Raw genomic sequence first — 19810 nt, forward strand, 5'->3', positions numbered from 1 at the left:
CTCGAAAAAATTGTGAAATTTTAGTTTTGTTAGAAAAATGCGACCGCTATTTACACCCAGCATACAGATAAGCCTTTTTTAAACAACAAAATGAAAATGTTATTATTGCCTAATAATACCGTCGATATCTATTTAAAATAATATCATTCAAATTTTGAACAGTTCTGAATAACAAAGGAAGTTTAGTTGACCTCATTTCTAGTATCAGTCGATATGACGTTTGATTGAGTGTGTGATTTAAACGCCGCAATGGCGATCGTATCATGCGGTTCCTGAACATATCATAGAGCGCTTATAACATGTGTATTGACGAAGCAGTATATTAAATTGTACGTAATTAAGCATTAAAACAGTCCTGTGGCGTCTATCTCTTTCAGCTCGTTGTATAAACCCTTACTCGTATTTTAATGCCTTTCATTATGCAGGCAGGTACATAAACTACAATTAAATAAATTGACATAATACCGAAGTTTTTTTACTAACGATTGTCACTAAGCTAGGCTCTAAACCTAACAATGTTATAGGTTGATCACATCATGATCTATTAGGCTGTTGTTATCAAATTGCAACGTGACCAAAAATAGTATTTAAAATTATTATAAAAAGTAATCTCAAAATTACGGTTGTCAGTGTCAGGAACCTGCAATTCCACGGCTATGTAAATAAGAGTAGCAAAGCTGTATTTAAATTTAAGGTGTGTGCGCATTTCTATTATTTTGCCAAAGTTAATCTGCATATTCAAGATTCATTCTTATGTTGATTGCTATGATTATAGTCTCGCATTCCATTTCTATGATGAAGATGATTCATATTCACCGAGTAAAATTATGGGTTTGAGCCAGATTTGCACCGGAAATGTGATACTTAACTTTGTATGTACCTATCTTTAGGATTTGATGACATTTGTCTTATATACATTTCTGAAATGGGTAGAAAGAGCTAGTGGCATTAAAACATACAAGTTTAGGGATATACATACATATAGGGATATAGATACATAGTGATTTCTTATGACGTATTATAGAACCAAATCCGAAATAAAAATTACCAAAATGTTAGGAAGAGCTATCGTTGGCCCTATTATAAAAGTTGCTGAGGATAACTTGTTACGTATTTAACTCTCACAAATCGCTTTTCTTTAACATGCCACTAAATTATTATAATTAGGTACTGACCAATGCAAAAAGATCACATACAAAGCAACAGACTTGTATAACACAAGACAAAAAGAGATGACTGCTTCTCGATACCAACGTTGTCCATACTATCATTATTTGCCACTATGCCCTTTCGTTAGATTTTTTTTGTGGATTTTTAATTATTATAAGAGTTCTCTTCTTCTTCTTTGTCCTACCCTTATCCCAGTTTATCTGGGGTCGGGTCTTCCCGTGCATTTGCGCCAAAGAATTCTATTTCGGGTTGTCTGTGGGTTAATGTTCTGCTTCTGGATCTCTCTTTGCACGTTAGACCACCATGTAGAAGGTGGCCTGCCTTTTCCCTTCGGCTGTTCTGGGAGGTTGAGGACCCGTTCTATGGGATGAGTTTCTTGACGCCTCATTACGTGCCCGTACCAACGTAATCGTCCTTCTTTCACCTTGGCATCTATAGGAGCTACTTTAAACGACCCTCGCACATACTCATTGCGGACTTTGTCGAGACGAGTTACTCCGCCTGCCCATCTCAGCATCTTCATCTCGCTGACGTGCAATTGTTGTTCATGAGTCTTTTTGATGGTCCAACATTCCGACCCGTAAGTCATAGCTGGTCTGACAACGGTTTTGTAGACTTTACCTTTTATCTGTATCGGCATCTTGGGGTCACATAGCACGCCAGACAATGAGCGCCACTTCATCCAAGCGGTGTTAATTATTATAAGAGTTAAGAGTGTTTAAAAAGGTATATGAAATTTAATTGTCGCTCCTTATTCTTATAATAATAAAAATCAATAAAGTCTAACGAAGGGATAGCTATGCTTAATACATATTCGTAATAAATAGTGTAAAAATATTTTCCATAATGTCAATATCCAGGGAAGAAAATGGAGACTACGTTCGTATAGAGTTTGGAGAAACAGTAGTCCACACTATTCTTATCTTTATGCTTAATTCTTTTACCCTGAGTATGTGATTTCAGTTATTAATCGACATCATTGGCTTCTCTCCCTTAATTACGAGACCTAGGTATAATATTACCTACCAGGAAAAACACGCTATATTATTAAAACTCCTACTCCAAAGAATACTTCACAACTCGCCTAACTATCGATCAGCATTTGAGAGGTTTCCGTTAGTACCTGTTATGTTGTGTATGGACATGCCTATAAAAAATGTTTTTCGGGCAAATATTTCACTTGCCATAATAAAATTGAGTAATTTGGACTGAGCGTCTGAAACGACGCGGGTACTTAACACTTCATGTTATTTGTCTGTCGCTATATGATGTTGCATCAAATCGTGATGTCTCATTTGCCGCTTCGTTGACGGCAAGCTTAGGTAGCAATCAAAAAGTGAATGCAATCACTTTCGGAAGCTCAAAACGAATACTGGTTACGAGACAATTCACTAGTACGTGGGTACTTTTATTCCACAGTCAATTAATTGAAATCGAAATGACACATTGAGGGCATTTCAACAATAGGACAAGCAGTAGTTTTAATAACTCATTAGAAAATTTAAACAAAAGCAAACAATTCAATCAGAAAATCAGGCGTTATGCAAGTAAGTAAATACAGTTTAGGTTATAATTTACATAAACTATTTTTTGTGTTATTTCATTCCTTATTATCTTTTGCCAGTTGCCAAGCGGATCCCATTTTCCATAAGCCGCGGCAAGATCAGGAAGATGATGATTGTCATTTGCTACCAGCCCATACAATGTAGTATGTAGTAACAACTGTTGTAAATCAAATATTTTACTCACAGCCATATCCGTACTCGTACTAGCCTTTGCGGCGGTCTACACACTCCCCTGAATGCGGTTCGTTAGGTGTGTTAGTCAGTGCGAACCGTGCGTGCGACTTGTTTCCACAAGGTAATATTACATCGGATAATATTGATCAGACGGCAGGTGTTCGTGGTTATTTCGTTTGTTCTAATTGGCTAGTTTTGATTCATTGTCTTATCTTTTTGTTAGTTAGGTAATCCGACCAGACAGAAGACTTTATTCTTTACTTATTAAAATACCAAAATAGGAATGTAGAAGTGTTGTTTTAGTCAGACTCGTAAACTCAAAGTACAACCCCAACCGGAACAAAGCATTCAACTTGGTATAGTGTACGTAAGAAAAAAAATTGAAAGTGAAGCAATCTGTCAAGTGGGTACCTAAATATTTCCCACTTTTGTGTCTATTTTGTAGTTTTACATGTTACTAGAAAAACGGTGGAAATTCCAACAACACTGCTAATAAACTATAAAACTTTCGTTAAATTCTTACAATAGTTGCCTTTTAATTAAGTTGCTAGGAATTCAAATTATGTGAGCTGCAAATTATGACGAGCGATTTTTGTGTGACATACATCGCCGTATGGGCAGCCTGTGTAATATATACCAAGCAAGAAAGGTTTTATGTATAAATGATTTAATTAACTACAAGCTATGTAAATAAGTATACCTAATACTTTCATTGATAAGTTTTAAGGCGCGTCATAACTACATAATTATAATGTACTAGCCTTTGCCCGCGGCTTCGCACGCGCAGGAGAGTTTTTTTTTTTATTTTGGACCCCCATTTCACCCCTTTAGGGGATGAATTTTGAAAAATCCTTTCTTAGTAGATCCCTAGACCTTATAAGGAACCTACTTGCCAAATTTGGACTTTCTAGTCCCAGCGGTTTGGGCTGTGCGTTGATTTAAGTTAGTCAGTCAGGTCTTTCACGTTTATATATATAGATATTGTTTTTCTTTGTATTTTTTTCTTTTATGTTATGTAGTTTCACAGTGCTTTGGTTTTATACTGTAATGCTGTGTTACTTACTTGATCAATAAATTAAATAAATAATTAAATATAGTCACTATGACCTTCATGTACCTACCCACATATGAATGTCTTATTTTGTAAATAACTTACAGCCATATTCGAACTTTAAGATACGTCAAATACTAGATATTGAAACGATATGGATTGGATATGTCAGTGTCAAACAAGTGTCAATAGTGACGTTTCTTCAAACAAACACGTCACTTTTGAAACTTGTTTGACACTGACATGTCTTGGTGATATCTAATAGATATCTATTTCAAAATCGGAATCGGGTCCTTAAGTGTGAATATTATGTTCTTCCAATTAGTTACACAAAGGGGTATTTTGGATACCGTTAGATATGGATAATTCTGTCAAACCCTGGCAACAAGCTGCCCATTACTAATAATGTACCTAACTAATTGCTAGAGAGTAAGTCTAATCTATCAATAGTATCAAGTTCCACACTAGCAAACAAGGTAAAAAGTTAAACCAGATTATACTATTTAATACCTATATTATAGATTCATAATTTTTTATCTTTCGTCTGTCAGTACGATTTTGTGTTTGAGTCATTTATAGGTACCGGTTATAAGTTACTAAAAGTATATAGCATAATAAAACCAACAGTGCCAATTCAAAAACGCGTACCTGCGGTTGTCGGGAATAGACCTCGTTTACAAACAAAACGAAATAATGAAAACTGTTTTTTTTTTCATTTTAAAGGATTATGACGAAGAATAAACCACCGAAATCACGCACAACAAAGAAGTCTGTCAAAATTTTGGAAGACAAGGAAACGGATAAATTGGAAGTACCTGTGAAGACTGACTCTTTAGACGATGAAGATCAAGGGTTTGGAGGATGGCTTAGGTAAATATATATTGAATATATATATGTTACATATATATAAATATGTTACATGGCATTTTGTTCTTCTACATAAGTACGACGTAAGGTACAACCTAAAAAAAACTTTAACCCATTTTTTTTTCTTATAGGTCTGAGGATGGCATGGATACTATGAAGCTATTTGTATTAGCGAACAGCATAGTGGTGGTTACAACTATTGCTTACCCACACATTCAAACAATATTCTCTGTCATATCAGAAATGATATACGGCGAAGACGAGTATTACCGAGTCGAATTGTAATAAACATCCTTGAGTGTCACTTATTCAATATTTTTTAAAAGAATTTGAATTTATAATGAAGAAATTATATATTACATATTAACTTATGTTGACATTGAAATGAGCCCGAGACTTTTATAAGGGCTTTGACTAAAAATAAATTCATCTTAAGAAAATTGGTTTTCAGCTTCTCTAGTTACATTGTTATACTTAGTAATAAGAATTACTAACTATTTTTCACATACACATATAAACGTATTGCATTTCTAGAAACGTAATTTCGCATATAGACGTATTATTTAAAATAAACATTTATATTTTAATATTGAAAATGCTTGGTTTAATATTTCGTGTTGTTTTTTCATTGAGCGTAGTTGTTTGGTATTCAATAAACGTTTGGAAAATGATTTCCGACTACTTTAATAAAGAGTTCCAAAGAATGCTATTAAATGTAACGGAAGATGAAAATGATGAACTGTAAGCTTATTAAATAAAGATTTGAGTTCTCATACGTTTTTTCCCCTTTCACAAACCTAAGGACAATAAATTTATCAAATACTTACAATTCATTACTACGTCAATACTACGTCAGTAGTAATATAAAAAAAAAGAAAAATAATTTAGAACCAGAAATTAATAATTGTAAAGAAAGAGCTTTCTGCGTTTGTTTGTTTCAGATACTCGTACTTTAAATAAAAATGTGTATTTAAATACAACAGTGTTTTATCATGCAGAGTAATACTAAAATAATTTGACTGATGATACCATAATATTAGACGTAGACATTGTCGACGCAACAAAATACCTCAAAAGCATACATTTTCATAATTAAAAAAAGAATAATTACTAATTAAAGTGAAGAGACCTTATCAAGAGCAAATTAGTTAAACGACTAATCCGCTGCAGTGAAACACTTAAATTGGCCTTTTAGCGAAACGACTGAAGTAATTAGTTAACAGAGCTTTATATAAGCCGTGTCGAGGCACGAAGTTTGGTACAAATGCAACTGCATTTGGCTTGTTGCCAGAGTGGTAAGAAAACCTGTGCGTATCGATTTAAGCTAGCTGTATTTACCTTATGCTAAACAGTTTCTTAAGAGACCGACTATATTATACAGGTAGTTTATTACAACATTTTTTGCAATGTATATCAACACATTTTTTACTCTATTGTTATAATGATTCTAACCATACCTATTCCTACATCATAATTATTTATTGTAATTATGCTTATTGTAACTTGGCTGTAACTACCAGCGATTATTTGAAATAGCCATATCAATAATATCAATATCATTGATAACAAATGAATTGGTATTTATGTGATATGAGACCCATAATGATAAAGAGAGAGTACTATTAATAATATGAGATCCCTAGTGGCTTTCATATTGATTGTCACTGTGACAAGGTACGAAATAGTGTAGAAATCAAATTCCTTAACCATACGAATGTTGTCCGTGTATTCAGGGATCTTTTTCTTCCTCACTAAACTACGACGCCTCGCACTGAACGTATCAGGTAAGTATCTTTAATGTCATTTAATTTAGGTAACTATGTTAATACCCACCTTGTTGACAATTAAGAACCAGAAAGTATTACAAAGAAATATTTAAAGCCGCCGGGAAGTAACTAGCTTTCTGCCATGCACTTACTAAGATTCATGACAGCAAACAGAATCAATATGCCAGGGCCTCTGGCGGAATACTGGCAACTGGCCAGCTTCACACTGTTTTCCATTTACAAAAAGTACAGACAAACTCATGCAACGCAGTGCGGTTTCTGCTGCGGTTATAGACACGGTAAGGCACAGTGTTGAAATGTGAATTTAGTTCGAGGTGTCAGACACACATCAGGCCGTTCTAGGCACTCCCTAACTGTCAGCAACCGTTGCCTTGATTGTTAGTATGCAAATCCAGTGAATGTACGACCTACATAATTGCTACTTTAACGAAATGTATACTTTGATTCGGGTTATTGGCCGACAAAAGTAATTAAGCTACCTTCCATAAACCTACATACGGAAATTAAAGCAATGTGTAAATTAAATATTTGAAGTTTCTTCGTAGTGTAGGTAGTGTTACATTTGCAACTTAGGAGCAAGGCTAAAAATGATACAAATATTTACATATTAAAAGAAGTTATAATTTCACGATACAGCACTGAGCTTGAAATACGAGTATGATGTCAAATGATGTGTTATTTAGAAATACAGTTAACAAAACACGTCAATAAATTTAACATCTCCATTACGTACGTTATCAGTGAAATCCGGGTTAAATATGCATATTCGCCATTCATTTTCTAGCTTAATATAATATTAACCCTCAATGCGAGTATAAAATGTCGCATGTATCTTACTGTAATTTGGCGTACGCGCCGCGCCGTCACGAAACTGCCTGCGTTCCGTGTTCCGTCTGATATGTAAATTTATTTAAACTGGAATCCACGAATCCCTAAGACCGCATGTGAAATGTCTGATGCCATGAGCGACGAAATACCGCAAATATGGCAAACGTGATATTTTATACATTATACATACTGTAAAAACCCTTTATATGTGAAAACGCGTTTTCCCTAGTTAAAACTAGTTTTCCGTATCGCCTTGGTGAAAACTACCTCCTTACCTAATTATCCAAAATTAATTTAAGTTAAAAAGGGCTCGCGGTCGTGTCCGTGATTCGTGAACCCGTAGCCGTGCGCCCGGTTTCGTGAATCACGGCAACGGTTTTCTGGTCCGTTCCGCACGTGACATTCGGTTACGTGAAATTAGGGTACGTGAATCCGTGTAGATCCGTGTAGGCGTGATCACGGCTTCACGTATCTTAAGAACACGCCGGTTCGGTCCGCCCGCGACGTTGAGTGAAGATACGATGCGGTCTCTAAGAGCTACGAATAAAAATGTATCGTGAGTTTTTTATTCATAGCTCTAATTCCGTTTCATTACTTTTGAATTAAATTTTATTTCCAATAGTACAGCCTTTTAAATATTAATCAGTAATAAATTAAAAGAACCAAACATTAATTACAATGAATAGCTACTTTAATAAACTGTAAACCGCCCGCCCCCTCCAGATTAAATAAAAAAATACCACGAATTTGTAAAACAAAACATCGCGGTCACTTCTTTCAAATTCACAAACAAAAGGTAAAGCCCACAGCTACTTATGTATATTGTTTGTTTCATTTTAATAAGTCGCTCGCAAATCTTATTATCTTTGTCTGCACGTGCAACTGCACTTCTTATCTACAAAAAAAACCCGGTAGGTTGGCTTAGCTTGTTAGTCATACAATAAAACACTAACAATAATATGTCATTATTACCTTCAATCTAGAAATAAACAGTACTCTTTAATGTGCCGAAAGTTCGAAACTGATAAGAACTGCAGCTGTGTACTTTTTTTTCCGTGGCCCCGTACATGTGTTTTTGTTGAATTTGTTTACCTGTATTACCTTTATCATACCTACCGAAGATTTGCAGAAATTTACCCTTTTGTTTCTTTGAATTAGGATTGCCTTGTTAATATTTAGGCTACGTTATATTCTTTGATAGTAGCAAGCTTTTACAAGTATGTTTCATTCATTTAATTAATACTTAACAGAAAAAATGTCTTCTCTTGATTTAATAATAACAACCAGTAGCATAGCGTTGCTTAAGTTCATAATTATAATGATACTTACTAGGGAGTTTTACACCTTATATTTTATATTTATATTAGTGCAATGCAACGGGCAGGCCTCTAGTTTTGACTAAAATCAATACCTGATTATACAGAAAACAGAATAACCCCATAAATTATTTAGATATAACCATTATATTCAAATCGATGCAAAAAATACAATTTAAGTTTAATTCACACGTAAATGTTTGTCCGACGAACGTCCCGTATTCAATATACTAAGTGGTAACTCAATTCAATAATACTTAGTCCTTATTTATTTTTCTCCCGGGCGTGTCGAACCTACGAGACGTGCGATAAGTATCCAACGGAACCGAGCCCGAAGCTCCGCACACGAACGCAGGTACGGGCTACGTATCATGGCGTGTCACGGCGTGTCACGTGAATCCGGACGCGAACGCAGGTACGAGGTACGTACCTTGCCGTGTTCGTGAAATTCGTGATCTTAGTACCGCCGGGCTTAAGAACCCGTAGCTACGGATCGGCGTGTATCACGGATATCAGGAGCCCTTAAAACTAGTTTTCACTAGGGCAATCGCGTATTCACTAGTTAAAACTAGTTTCACGGTATCCTGTCAAAGTCAAAACGGGTTTTTACGGTAACATACCTATTATGTACCTATAACATAATTATATTAAGAGTAGACAGGTGTCTACCTGTCTCCAGATAAGTTCAAGTATCTAGCCGACAAAAAATATATCCGTCATAACGTAAGTAGTCCATCTATTAAAAGTTTAACTAAATTCTTATACATAACGATAAATTATTTTGTAGGTTAAGCTGTACCTTTATTTACCTACTATCAATCTATGTAGGTTACAATAGAAAAATTGTTCGAACCAATTTTAGTACCAATCAGGAAGTACCGTTAGGTATATTGAAGACAATGGTAAAACTATGCAATGTTCTCGAAAGACTTATTAGCAGTTCATAAGAAAATATTAAAGTACTCTTATATAACACTGTGTTGAGAAAATTACTCCATCAAGCACTGTCACTTTAAAAACATAATGTAGCTACTCCGTTCATTTCAAATTCCATGGTCTGGTGCGAAATCTAATTTTATTTTGCTTCGTAAAGAATTTTTTTCGTAGCTTCCCATTACCTAATATTAATTCTCTTAGAATAAATACATAGTAGGTATACTCGTACTTGGAATTTTACATTAACAACGATTTACAATGTAAGGTATTTTATATCGCGTGATTTGTTTAAATATCTTACTGAACCTTATTGTACCTGATGTACATCTTAAAAATCTGTGAGTCCATGAATGATGGTTATATGTATGTATGTATGTATATACTTTATTGCACATGGAAATAAAAACACGAGAAACATAGTTACAGAGTAAATTAAATACAACAAAGGCGAACTTATCCCTGTATGGGATCTCTTCCAGATAACCTTTGAAGAAACGAATAAAACAAAACAGAAGTAACGACGAATGACAAACAAAAAAAAGCGGCCAAGTGCGAGTCGGACTCGCCCATGAAGGGTTCCGTATTTAGGGGATTTATGACGTATTAAAAAAAACTACTTACTAGATCTCGTTCAAACCAATTTTCGGTGGAAGTTTGCATGGTAATTTACATCATATATTTTTTTTTGTTTTATCATTCTCTTATTTTAAAAGTTACAGGGGGGGGACACATTTTACCACTTTGGAAGCATCTCTCGCGCAAACTATTCAGTTTAGAAAAAAATTATATTAGAAACGTCAATATCATTTTTAAAGACCTATCCATAGATACCCCACACGTATGGGTTTGATGAAAAAAAAATTTTTGAGTTTCAGTTCGAAGTATGGGGAACCCCAAAAATGTATTGTTTTTTTTTCTATTTTTGTGTGAAAATCTTAATGCGGTTCACAGAATACATCTACTTACCAAGTTTCAACAGTATAGTTCTTATAGTTTCGGAAAAAAGTGGCTGTGACATACGGACGGACAGACGGACAGACAGACAGACAGACATGACGAATCCATAAGGGTTCCGTTTTTTGCCATTTGGCTACGGAACCCTAACAATAGTGTACAATCACTAAAATTAATGAAATGCAAGTTTTGAATACACATTGCTACAAATAATATAAAGTCCGTCAACCAAATCTTGTCAGTAGTAAAAGGCGGCAAATTTGAAAAATCGCGGGTTAGCAACACTGTGTTCGAATAATTCCAAAACGCGTGTCATCTGTGTTTTATCTGTGGAATGTGGATCGTGAATGACAGCCGTCACCTTATTTGTTTTCATTTGGTTTTCATTCTGAATCGTTTCTGTTTCAAGAGATATTTCTGCTGTCACCATTAAATACCAATACGTTAAATAAGAATAAGCAAAGCTAAGGGGCCTACAATGTACAATCATGCTCGTTGATGATAAACATTACTAAAAATTGAGGTTATGACAAGTACTGGAAGAACTCTTTCGAACTTTTAGGATTATGTTCAGTTTTTTTGTTTTAGGGTTAAAAGGCATAAATAAAATTAAAACGTATGCCTAAATCTATCCAACAAGACCATAAATTGTGTCCTGGAAACCGTCCATAGGCCCACATGTCTAATATTTTCAGCAATCAGTTGTGACTATTTACAAAGGTAAACCTTTTAAACAGTATTAAGAGCCTTGATTATATCGCCGTTCTTTCGCAATATCTACCTAATCCATGTACATGTTTGTTGCAGGATTAAATCTTGCCCAATATAAGGCGTTCGTAGTAGGTAGTATCTCTTCAGACAATACTTACCTATGGCAGTTTATGTACGTGTACAACGCAACCAAGTCGAAAAATAAACTTATTATTTAAAAATTTAACAAAAATATTGAGAGCAATGGAACAGATTATTCTTGTAAAAGTTGTCATTATGTTAATCATCAAGAAAATAGATTAAGTAGGCTCATTTGATTCATGCACTCAGTTACTGCACATATGTACCTATGGGACTGCCTATGGGAAATCCTAGTTTATACTTGCTGAAGTAGGGATGTATCTATTTAAAAGAAGTTTTAAGTCGCTGTACATACCTGTTTGTTCAATTATTTAAAAGAAGTTGTAAGTCGCTGTACATACCTGTTTGTTCAATAAAAGAAAATAATTTATTCAGCGTGCATATGAAGCACTAGTAGTAGTAAAAGTATTTTCACATTTGCAAAATTACAAGTCTTGAATAGCCCTATGTGCAAGTTAATAAAATTTCTTAATAGTATTCTCCTGATATCTAAATGACCTTTTTAAATGTCAGCATACAAAATATGATTTATCCAATATATAAAACATTTTTAGCTTGTATGCAAAACAGCAGTGTGAGCAAAATGTTACCAAGCTAACAAGTAAAGAGTATCACTGAACTATAATACACACACAATATAACAATATTATAATTGAGATATGTTTCTCAAACATATTCCCTAAACTTTAGTCTGGCAAACACTACTAGTAGAAAATTAAACTCATAGCTTTAGCATAAGACAAAGACAGTATGATTCCCTCTCTCTTTGTTTAGACAGTCAGTCCTAGGCCAAACTACATAAATAATCTATTTTATGTCTGCCACAGAACCCTAAAAATTATCAATTATATATTTTTCTTAGCATCATGAAATAAAATAGGTACCAAGGTACTTAATTTTTAAATTAGACAAATTACTTTACTTACTTTAGGTAAACTAAAAACAGTTAATACCTCAGAAATCTTTGTTGTAAGTTAATTTAAGTTAGGGTTAGTTGTTGATCAATGAAACACTAAAAGTTTAAGCCTTCCTATCTCTGGTGTTTTTAAAGTTATGAGTGTGATATTTCGTATGAAGATAAACAATTTATTTGGCTATCATATGGCGTTCTTGGTTTCTACTTATTTTTAACAGTTTCTGTATTATAAAGCTTTTTTTGAAAAATGAGTTTTGTTTCATTGTGTACTTGTGCATGTTTTCAATGAAACACTCTAATTTTTACAGTGAAACAGATGTAATATATATAGTCTACCATGAAACATCCTTAATAAACATTGAAACGTTGTAATAAATAAGTTACATTAATACATACATCCTTTCAATCAATTAATGAGAAAGAAAAGGAGAAAATAGTAGTAGGCTGAAATTTGTTATTTAAAAGGTTTCCAAAATATGGAATCGTTATAAGATTGCTGAAATATCTAAAAGCGAAATACTTGTTTCATTGTACGCACACCTAAGTTTCATTTACTCGAAAATGGATGATAGCCTGCGGCAGTCGCATCTGTATGTATACAATGTACTTCTGCTAAACAAGGATGATTATTAAACGTTTATTCTTGCCTTTTAAAGCTCACCTACCAACAAAGGCAGATTGGAAAAGTTTTTTCTTGAGAGTCCAATTAAAGTTGTTAAAAGCAATTTCCGCAGTGTGTGCCAGAACTGGACGCAACAGAATCGACGCTTGTTCGTTTTATTACTTGTAATTTAATGAGGTGAAACATCATAATATTATTATTATCAGTCTGGTCAGGGAAAAGGCAAAAGACCTCTAAAAAAACTTAATGTTTTAGTTTTCAAAACATTAAACAACTTATAAACAGCGAACTCTAATATCCATGTGACGTGACGACTGACGTCCGACTTTCTTCAATTCGGAGGTTGCGGGTTCATAAAAATCCTGAGTTTCCATTGAATTTTTCTGAACTTATGTACGGAATATAATTTGATATTTACCACTTGCTTTTAGCTGAAAGAAAAATACCTGCGAAGAAATTCAAAGTCCCCAATCCACATTAGGTCAGCGTGGAGACTAAGTATAACCCAAGCCCTCTCGCGCGTGAGAGGACGCTTGTGGCAAGCAGTGGAACGTTTATAGGCTAAATCATTATAATTACCTACTCGTATTATTTATGTTTCCGTTTAAAACTCTCGGGTCTTTGGATCCCGGTCATTTCTAAGGAGTGTGACATAAATTTTAAATCTAATCGACGCAGGTACGTACTCACAGTACTACTAAATTTCTTATACCGATGCCTGAGGGCCTACCGCCAAAACCGAAATTCGCAAATTGCGGGGATCTTTCTCTTTTACTCTCATCAAGACGTAATGAGAGTGACAGAGAAAAATGTCCGCAATTGACGAACTTCGATTTTCGCGGTTATAGCCCTGTACCTAACGAATTGTCATAACGCTTACTGCTTACCTACTTAAGTATGTACGTTGGTTCTAAATTCTAATGAACTGTTTACTCTTATTCCCAAACGTTTGCAAGGCAAATCATATCAATAAGTCTTGTTAGCGAATTCACAATTTTATTTTAAATACATGAAATCAAATTGTCTGAATGTATTTTATCCGTTTCTACAGTTTATTCTTTATACATTATGTAGGTACATGTGTAGGTTTTTGTTAAATAATGCTAAATGGGCAGGAAAGTAGATATCTATATAAAAACTATCTATTAGGCCTAGTAGAGGACGAGTGCCAAATTTATAGATACCTAAATGAATATACCTAACACCATGGACGGCTTGTGGCTCTCGGCTGCATTATGATACGGCTGTGTTACGAATGTATTATATTTGGTCACGCTCCTCAGGCGGTTTACACAGAACACCGTAGACTTACCCTATTTTTCTGCATTAATACTGTAATTAATTAAAGTCTACAGTCGTGAATGAGTGACTAACACGATGAGAAAGTTCGATGTTGGATTTTTTGTGTGTTTGAATAGTACTGAATACATATTTCAGATTTATGATTAAGCCCGGTAGGTATCGATTCGATTAATTTACAAATTCGAGGATGTGATACACAAAAATTGTTGCATATTTTAGAGATGATTCGTATGCTACTTAAAATGGATGTATTCAGGCGAAGGATGACAATAGGTATTGAAATAAGCATTTCTCATTCCTTATATAAAACTTAAATTAAAACTACCAAATCATAATCTCAAAAAAAAATCATTAACTTTTTGTAAGAATTTATGGTTAGGGACAACTAAATTCTCGATTTATTTTAGCTGACTGTATACACATACCTATGTATAATAAAAAATCAACACTTATTAGCAACCCTGTTTCAAGTTGCGTCAAACACTGAGCACGCGAAAGCGTAATTCATAATATTAAGTGACTGCTCCGCTGATTGCATGAGATACGAAGATAGATTCAATCCACTAATTGACACGTTAAGTTGAAACTGCTCGGAGGAATTTCCGTTGGATGAACTGAACTTCGATAATCAGGGTAGAATGTGTTTGCGGAGAATGAAATTCATTTACTTAATGAATTGAATATTAATTCAAGAGACAAATTTGACTGATTGTAAATAATGATAGGCCTCGACATCGTGTCCATATTGGCCGCATTGGAAAAAGTAGCAAATGTCGACGATAAAAAAAAACAGACCATTATGTGTGTCGACCTAGGTACGCATAATTAAGGGATTCGTACCGTCATAGCATATGAAAAAGCCACACAATCCTGCGTGGCTCTTACTAACTTTTAATAAAAACGAGACATTTTTTGGAAAAAAAGTGCGACGCGGCGCGCAACAGGACGCGAAACGGCCGTTGTGAACGCTGCTCGGAGTGTTAGTGCTTGAGACAGGAGACCTAGGCTCTCCGAAACATGTAGCGCGGGTGACAAAAATACGTGAGGTTAAACCGTAAAAATAGTTTTATTTTATTATGAGTCACGACAGTTTAAATTCGAAGATGTATCTTATTTTCATGAAATATCCCGTCTGTTTAAGCTTAGTTTTCTTGTTAAGACAATAAAAAAAAAATTATACTTATTCAGACTATTCCTTTATTTGGAAATATTTATTTAATAGAAACTTGCTATTATGAGTTATTTAAATAAATTTCGTTACATTTACTGATAATATTAATAATGGCAATATGATGACAGCAAAATGTGAGCAAAAATTCAAACAATGCAAAAAAACTTATGTGCGTGGTCTAGGGCCTCATCTTGCTACTACTTCAAAAACCAGTAGATTGTTATTAACTGAAATTTATATGACATTCATGGCCTCTACCACACAATACAAACTTTCAGGCGTCCACCAAAGAATGCCCAACAATGACACCCAGGGCCGGATTAACCCTAAGTCAGAGTAGGCAACTGCCTATGGGCCCCGCCTCGGCTAGGGGGCCCCGACGGCCCCGGCGGGGCCCGCGCGCGCCAAAAACAATATTTGTTTCAAATGGCCAAAATTCATAAATATTGTTTTTATTGTACCTAAATATTTATACCTACTAAATGTCCAATATCAGTTTCTCAGATACACAATCATTAGATGATTATGTAAATTATGTTATTTTATAGATTTAAAGTCTGTAATATCCAGCTCGATTTTCAGGCTCCCGAGGGCCTAATGTCTCCGATTGGTTCGTGTCAGAGCGCTGCTTTCTTACAGTTCGACCTTCGGCGTCGCTTTTTAACAAATATAAACATTGATTTCAGAAGCTTGGCCTTTTGCCTCGCATGAAAGCTCACCTCGCCGGATATAAGTACGCTTCGGGCTTGTTAAGTAATATGGAGATTGCTGAGCTCGACCTTCAGCCTCACTTTTTACCTCCATGTTTGGTTTGTCTTCCAAATCTCCTCTTCTTCAGCTTAGCCTTTAGCCTCGCTGCGCCAAGCTCGGCCTGCGGTCTCGCTTTTTAATACAATGGACATTGGTTGGAGTCTGTGCTCTAGCTGAGCTTATCCTGAAGCACGGCTTTGACCTCGCATGAAAGCTCGGCTTACTGGGGAACTTCGGATTTTTAGGCCCGGCCCGGTCTTTTTAACACGCTTTCACAATTTTTTTACAAAAAATTTCGCGCTCGCTGCGCTCGCGTTTTTTTGCTGCTTTTCTGGTTGACCCTGTACCTACATGGTAACTTGACCGGTGAATGAATTGTAATTTAAAACTATGGAATATCTTTATTATTACGTTAATTTTAATCATGTGGCTCGGCGTATGGTATTATGGTCGGACAATCGCTGTTCAGCCTCGCACAATATTTAACTACCTATGGAGAAAAAAAGGGCTCTCCCCACACTTGACGCAAAAAGGAATCGGCAAAAACTGATAAAAAAAAGCTTTATGTCCACGCAATAAGAGCGAAAAAGACATCGCTCGGCATGTTCGTATCGGCTCAACCGACACCTGAAGGTTGAAATTAAAACCACAAACTTACTTCCCTGAACTGAAAAATGAACATTAAGTAAATGTATGCAGAATTGACTGCAAGGGCCTAAGGGGGCCCCGAGCATTGCACTGCCTAGGGGCCCCGACATGCTTAATCCGGCCCTGATGACACCGATATGCCCGTCACGCCATCTATTGTTCGCAGATGGCACGTTTCGAGGGCATTGTGCACATCACGGAGTATCTCACGTAAAACTTCGTTCTGTTTAGGCAGTTAGCAGTTAAGCCTGATCCAGTTATGAGAAGCGACTTGCACAAAAAATTTGAAAATGATAGCATTTATCTGATATTTCAATTCTGTCGTTTAACCACAGTCTATAAAAAAGCGGCCAAGTGCGAGTCGGACTCGCCCATGAAGGGTTCCGTATTTAGGCGATTTATGACGTATTAAAAAAAAACTACTTACTAGATCTCGTTCAAACCAATTTTCGGTGGAAGTTTACATGGTAATGTACATCGTATATTTTTTTTAGTTTTATCATTCTCTTATTTTGGAAGTTACAGGGGGGGGACTCACATTTTACCACTTTGGATGTGTCTCTCGCGCAAACTATTCAGTTTAGAAAAAAAAATATATTAAAAACCTCAATATCGTTTTTGAAGACCTATCCATAGATACCCCACACGTATGGGTTTGATGAAAAAAAAATTTTTGAGTTTCAGTTCGAAGTATGGGGAACCCCAAAAATTTATTGTTTTTTTTTTTTTCTATTTTTGTGTGAAAATCTTAATGCGGTTCACAGAATACATCTACTTACCAAGTTTCAACAGTATAGTTCTTATAGTTTCGGAGAAAAGTGGCTGTGACATACGGACGGACAGACAGACGGACAGACGGACAGACAGACAGACATGACGAATCTATAAGGGTTCCGTTTTTGCCATTTGGCTACGGAACCCTACAAAGCGCTGGTGGCCTAGCGGTAAGAGCGCGCGACTTGCAATCCGGAGGTCGCGGGTTCGAACTTCGAACCCCGGCTCGTACCAATGAGTTTTTCGGAACTTATGTACGAAATATCATTTGATATTTACCAGTCGCTTTTCGGTGAAGGAAAACATCGTGAGGAAACCGGACTAATCCCAATACGGGCCTAGTTTACCCTCTGAGTTGGAAGGTCAGATGGCAGTCGCTTTCGTAAAAACTAGTGCCCACGCCAATTACTGGGATTAGTTGCCAAGCGGACCCCAGGCTCCCATGAGCCGTGGCAAAATGCCGGGACAACGCGAGGAAGATGATGATGAACCACAGTCTATAAAACAATACAGTCATTCGGCAATCGTGCGGGGTGCGAGGGGCGAGGGGTAAGTTACGGGGTTTTACCCTTTGGGTACGGAACCCTAAACACAAGGTCTGTTTGCGGCTATAGATATCATTTTGTAGTCAAGTATTTCAATTTCTATAACTGCTTATAGCATAATATCTGGGAGATAGAGCTTTGCTCGGAAAATACATAAAAAAAAACTAAAAAATGCGCGTTTTCCCAGATAAAAAGATCGATTTTTCGCCGCCGAAATCCCCGAAATATATACATATATATATATATATATACAAGAATTGCTCATTTAAAGGTACATATACGATGTATTGAATTAAACAGCTCGTAACTAATTACGACTTCGGTTTTTAAGCAGCCAAAATTATCTTTTTAAATGTCAAAATTAATTGACAAATTGCTCGCGCTGCGTCTCCGAGGAAAGCGTTCCGTTCTACACTCTTTTGATAGGTATTCATAATATTCATATGTTACTTTGGTATCTGAGCAAATGAAAGAAAATTGATCCACAAGCGTAGCGAATGATTCGAAAACTGGAATTTTAATCATTACGAGGGTTTCAAGGAACGAGGGTTAAACAAACTTTGCTACCGAGGGAAACAGAAAATTGTTCACTACACCAACAAATAGGTACATCAACAACAATTCAAACAATGTAAAACATTACAAACCAAAATCAAATGAACTCTATTAAATATAATATAAGTATATCATTCAAACTCATCACTTACCTAGAAGTCAACCAACTAACATAAGTTACATGAGGAAATAACACACATTTTGCATCAGATTACTTTGCCAAACTTGTGGATATAATTCAACTGAGCTGGTGTGTGGTGAGAAAAATATTTTAAATCTCGACTGCGATACGAAAAAAAAGACATTAATCCTACACAAAAAAAGAAACAAGTATATAAATAATCCGAAACTAACGTGAAAGAAGAATTGTGATTTATTTTCACAAAAATGTGGGCAGCAGGCAGGGTCCCATTCCACATGCAATGTCGCCTCCTTTAACCCGGTCTTTACATTGGATGCGACTTCGCACGTTGCTCCGGTGAGCGAGCGGGACATTTCTATATACGCTGATAGCGCTGTCACGCTCAAACAGCGACATCAGTGTGATAATCGCGTAATTGCACGGTATACCAGGTTCAATGGATCCACTTTTCAAGTAACCAACAATATAGACTGAAATACGTATATCATGTTAAATATAAGTAAGTTATTTTAATTACGTGTTCATTAAGGCGGTTGTTTCTGTTATAAAATTTACTTATATATTATGTGTCAAGTTATTTAGGTGTGTCAAGTGTTAATATTATTATTATTATATATTATGTGTCAAGTTATTTATAACTTCCAGAAATAGATTCGGGTATTTAAGTAATATGCTCCTTTTTTAATTGCGGAAATACGAAAGTAATTAACACTTAATGAAAACCGTGGTGACGAAGTAATAAAACTCACGCCATTGGCTATTTGTAATGAAATTCGTTTCATTCGTAAACGGCGTCCGAAAAGCTCCCAGTAATAAATTAAAAAAATCACGCCCAATTGGATTATATATATTTTTGTCGAAACTGGAACGATGTAAATGTAAAAC

At 35.5% G+C, this 19810-nt stretch overlaps 1 protein-coding gene across 1 annotated transcript; it reads left to right on the forward strand.

Annotated features, from left to right (window-relative positions):
- Nucleotides 1-2979: 2979 nt before the first annotated feature.
- LOC134653566 (uncharacterized) lies at nucleotides 2980-5164 on the forward strand. The gene is made up of 3 exons (XM_063508954.1): nucleotides 2980-3030; nucleotides 4684-4830; nucleotides 4959-5164. Exons 2-3 carry the CDS (start codon nucleotides 4688-4690, stop codon nucleotides 5110-5112), a joined length of 297 nt encoding a protein of 98 aa, XP_063365024.1. The 5' UTR covers nucleotides 2980-3030; nucleotides 4684-4687; the 3' UTR covers nucleotides 5113-5164.
- Nucleotides 5165-19810: the final 14646 nt, after the last annotated feature.

The sequence above is a fragment of the Cydia amplana genome, chromosome 1 (assembly GCF_948474715.1).
Source record: "Cydia amplana chromosome 1, ilCydAmpl1.1, whole genome shotgun sequence".
NCBI lineage: Eukaryota > Metazoa > Arthropoda > Insecta > Lepidoptera > Tortricidae > Cydia > Cydia amplana.

Excerpts from the sequence above, each read along its gene's own strand:
- LOC134653566 (XM_063508954.1), top strand. The coding sequence starts at position 4,688 with ATGACGAAGAATAAACCACCGAAATCACGCACAACAAAGAAGTCTGTC. Across the intron at positions 4,831-4,958 it reads GGGTTTGGAGGATGGCTTAG|GTCTGAGGATGGCATGGATA; the intron begins GTAAATATATAT and ends TTTTTCTTATAG.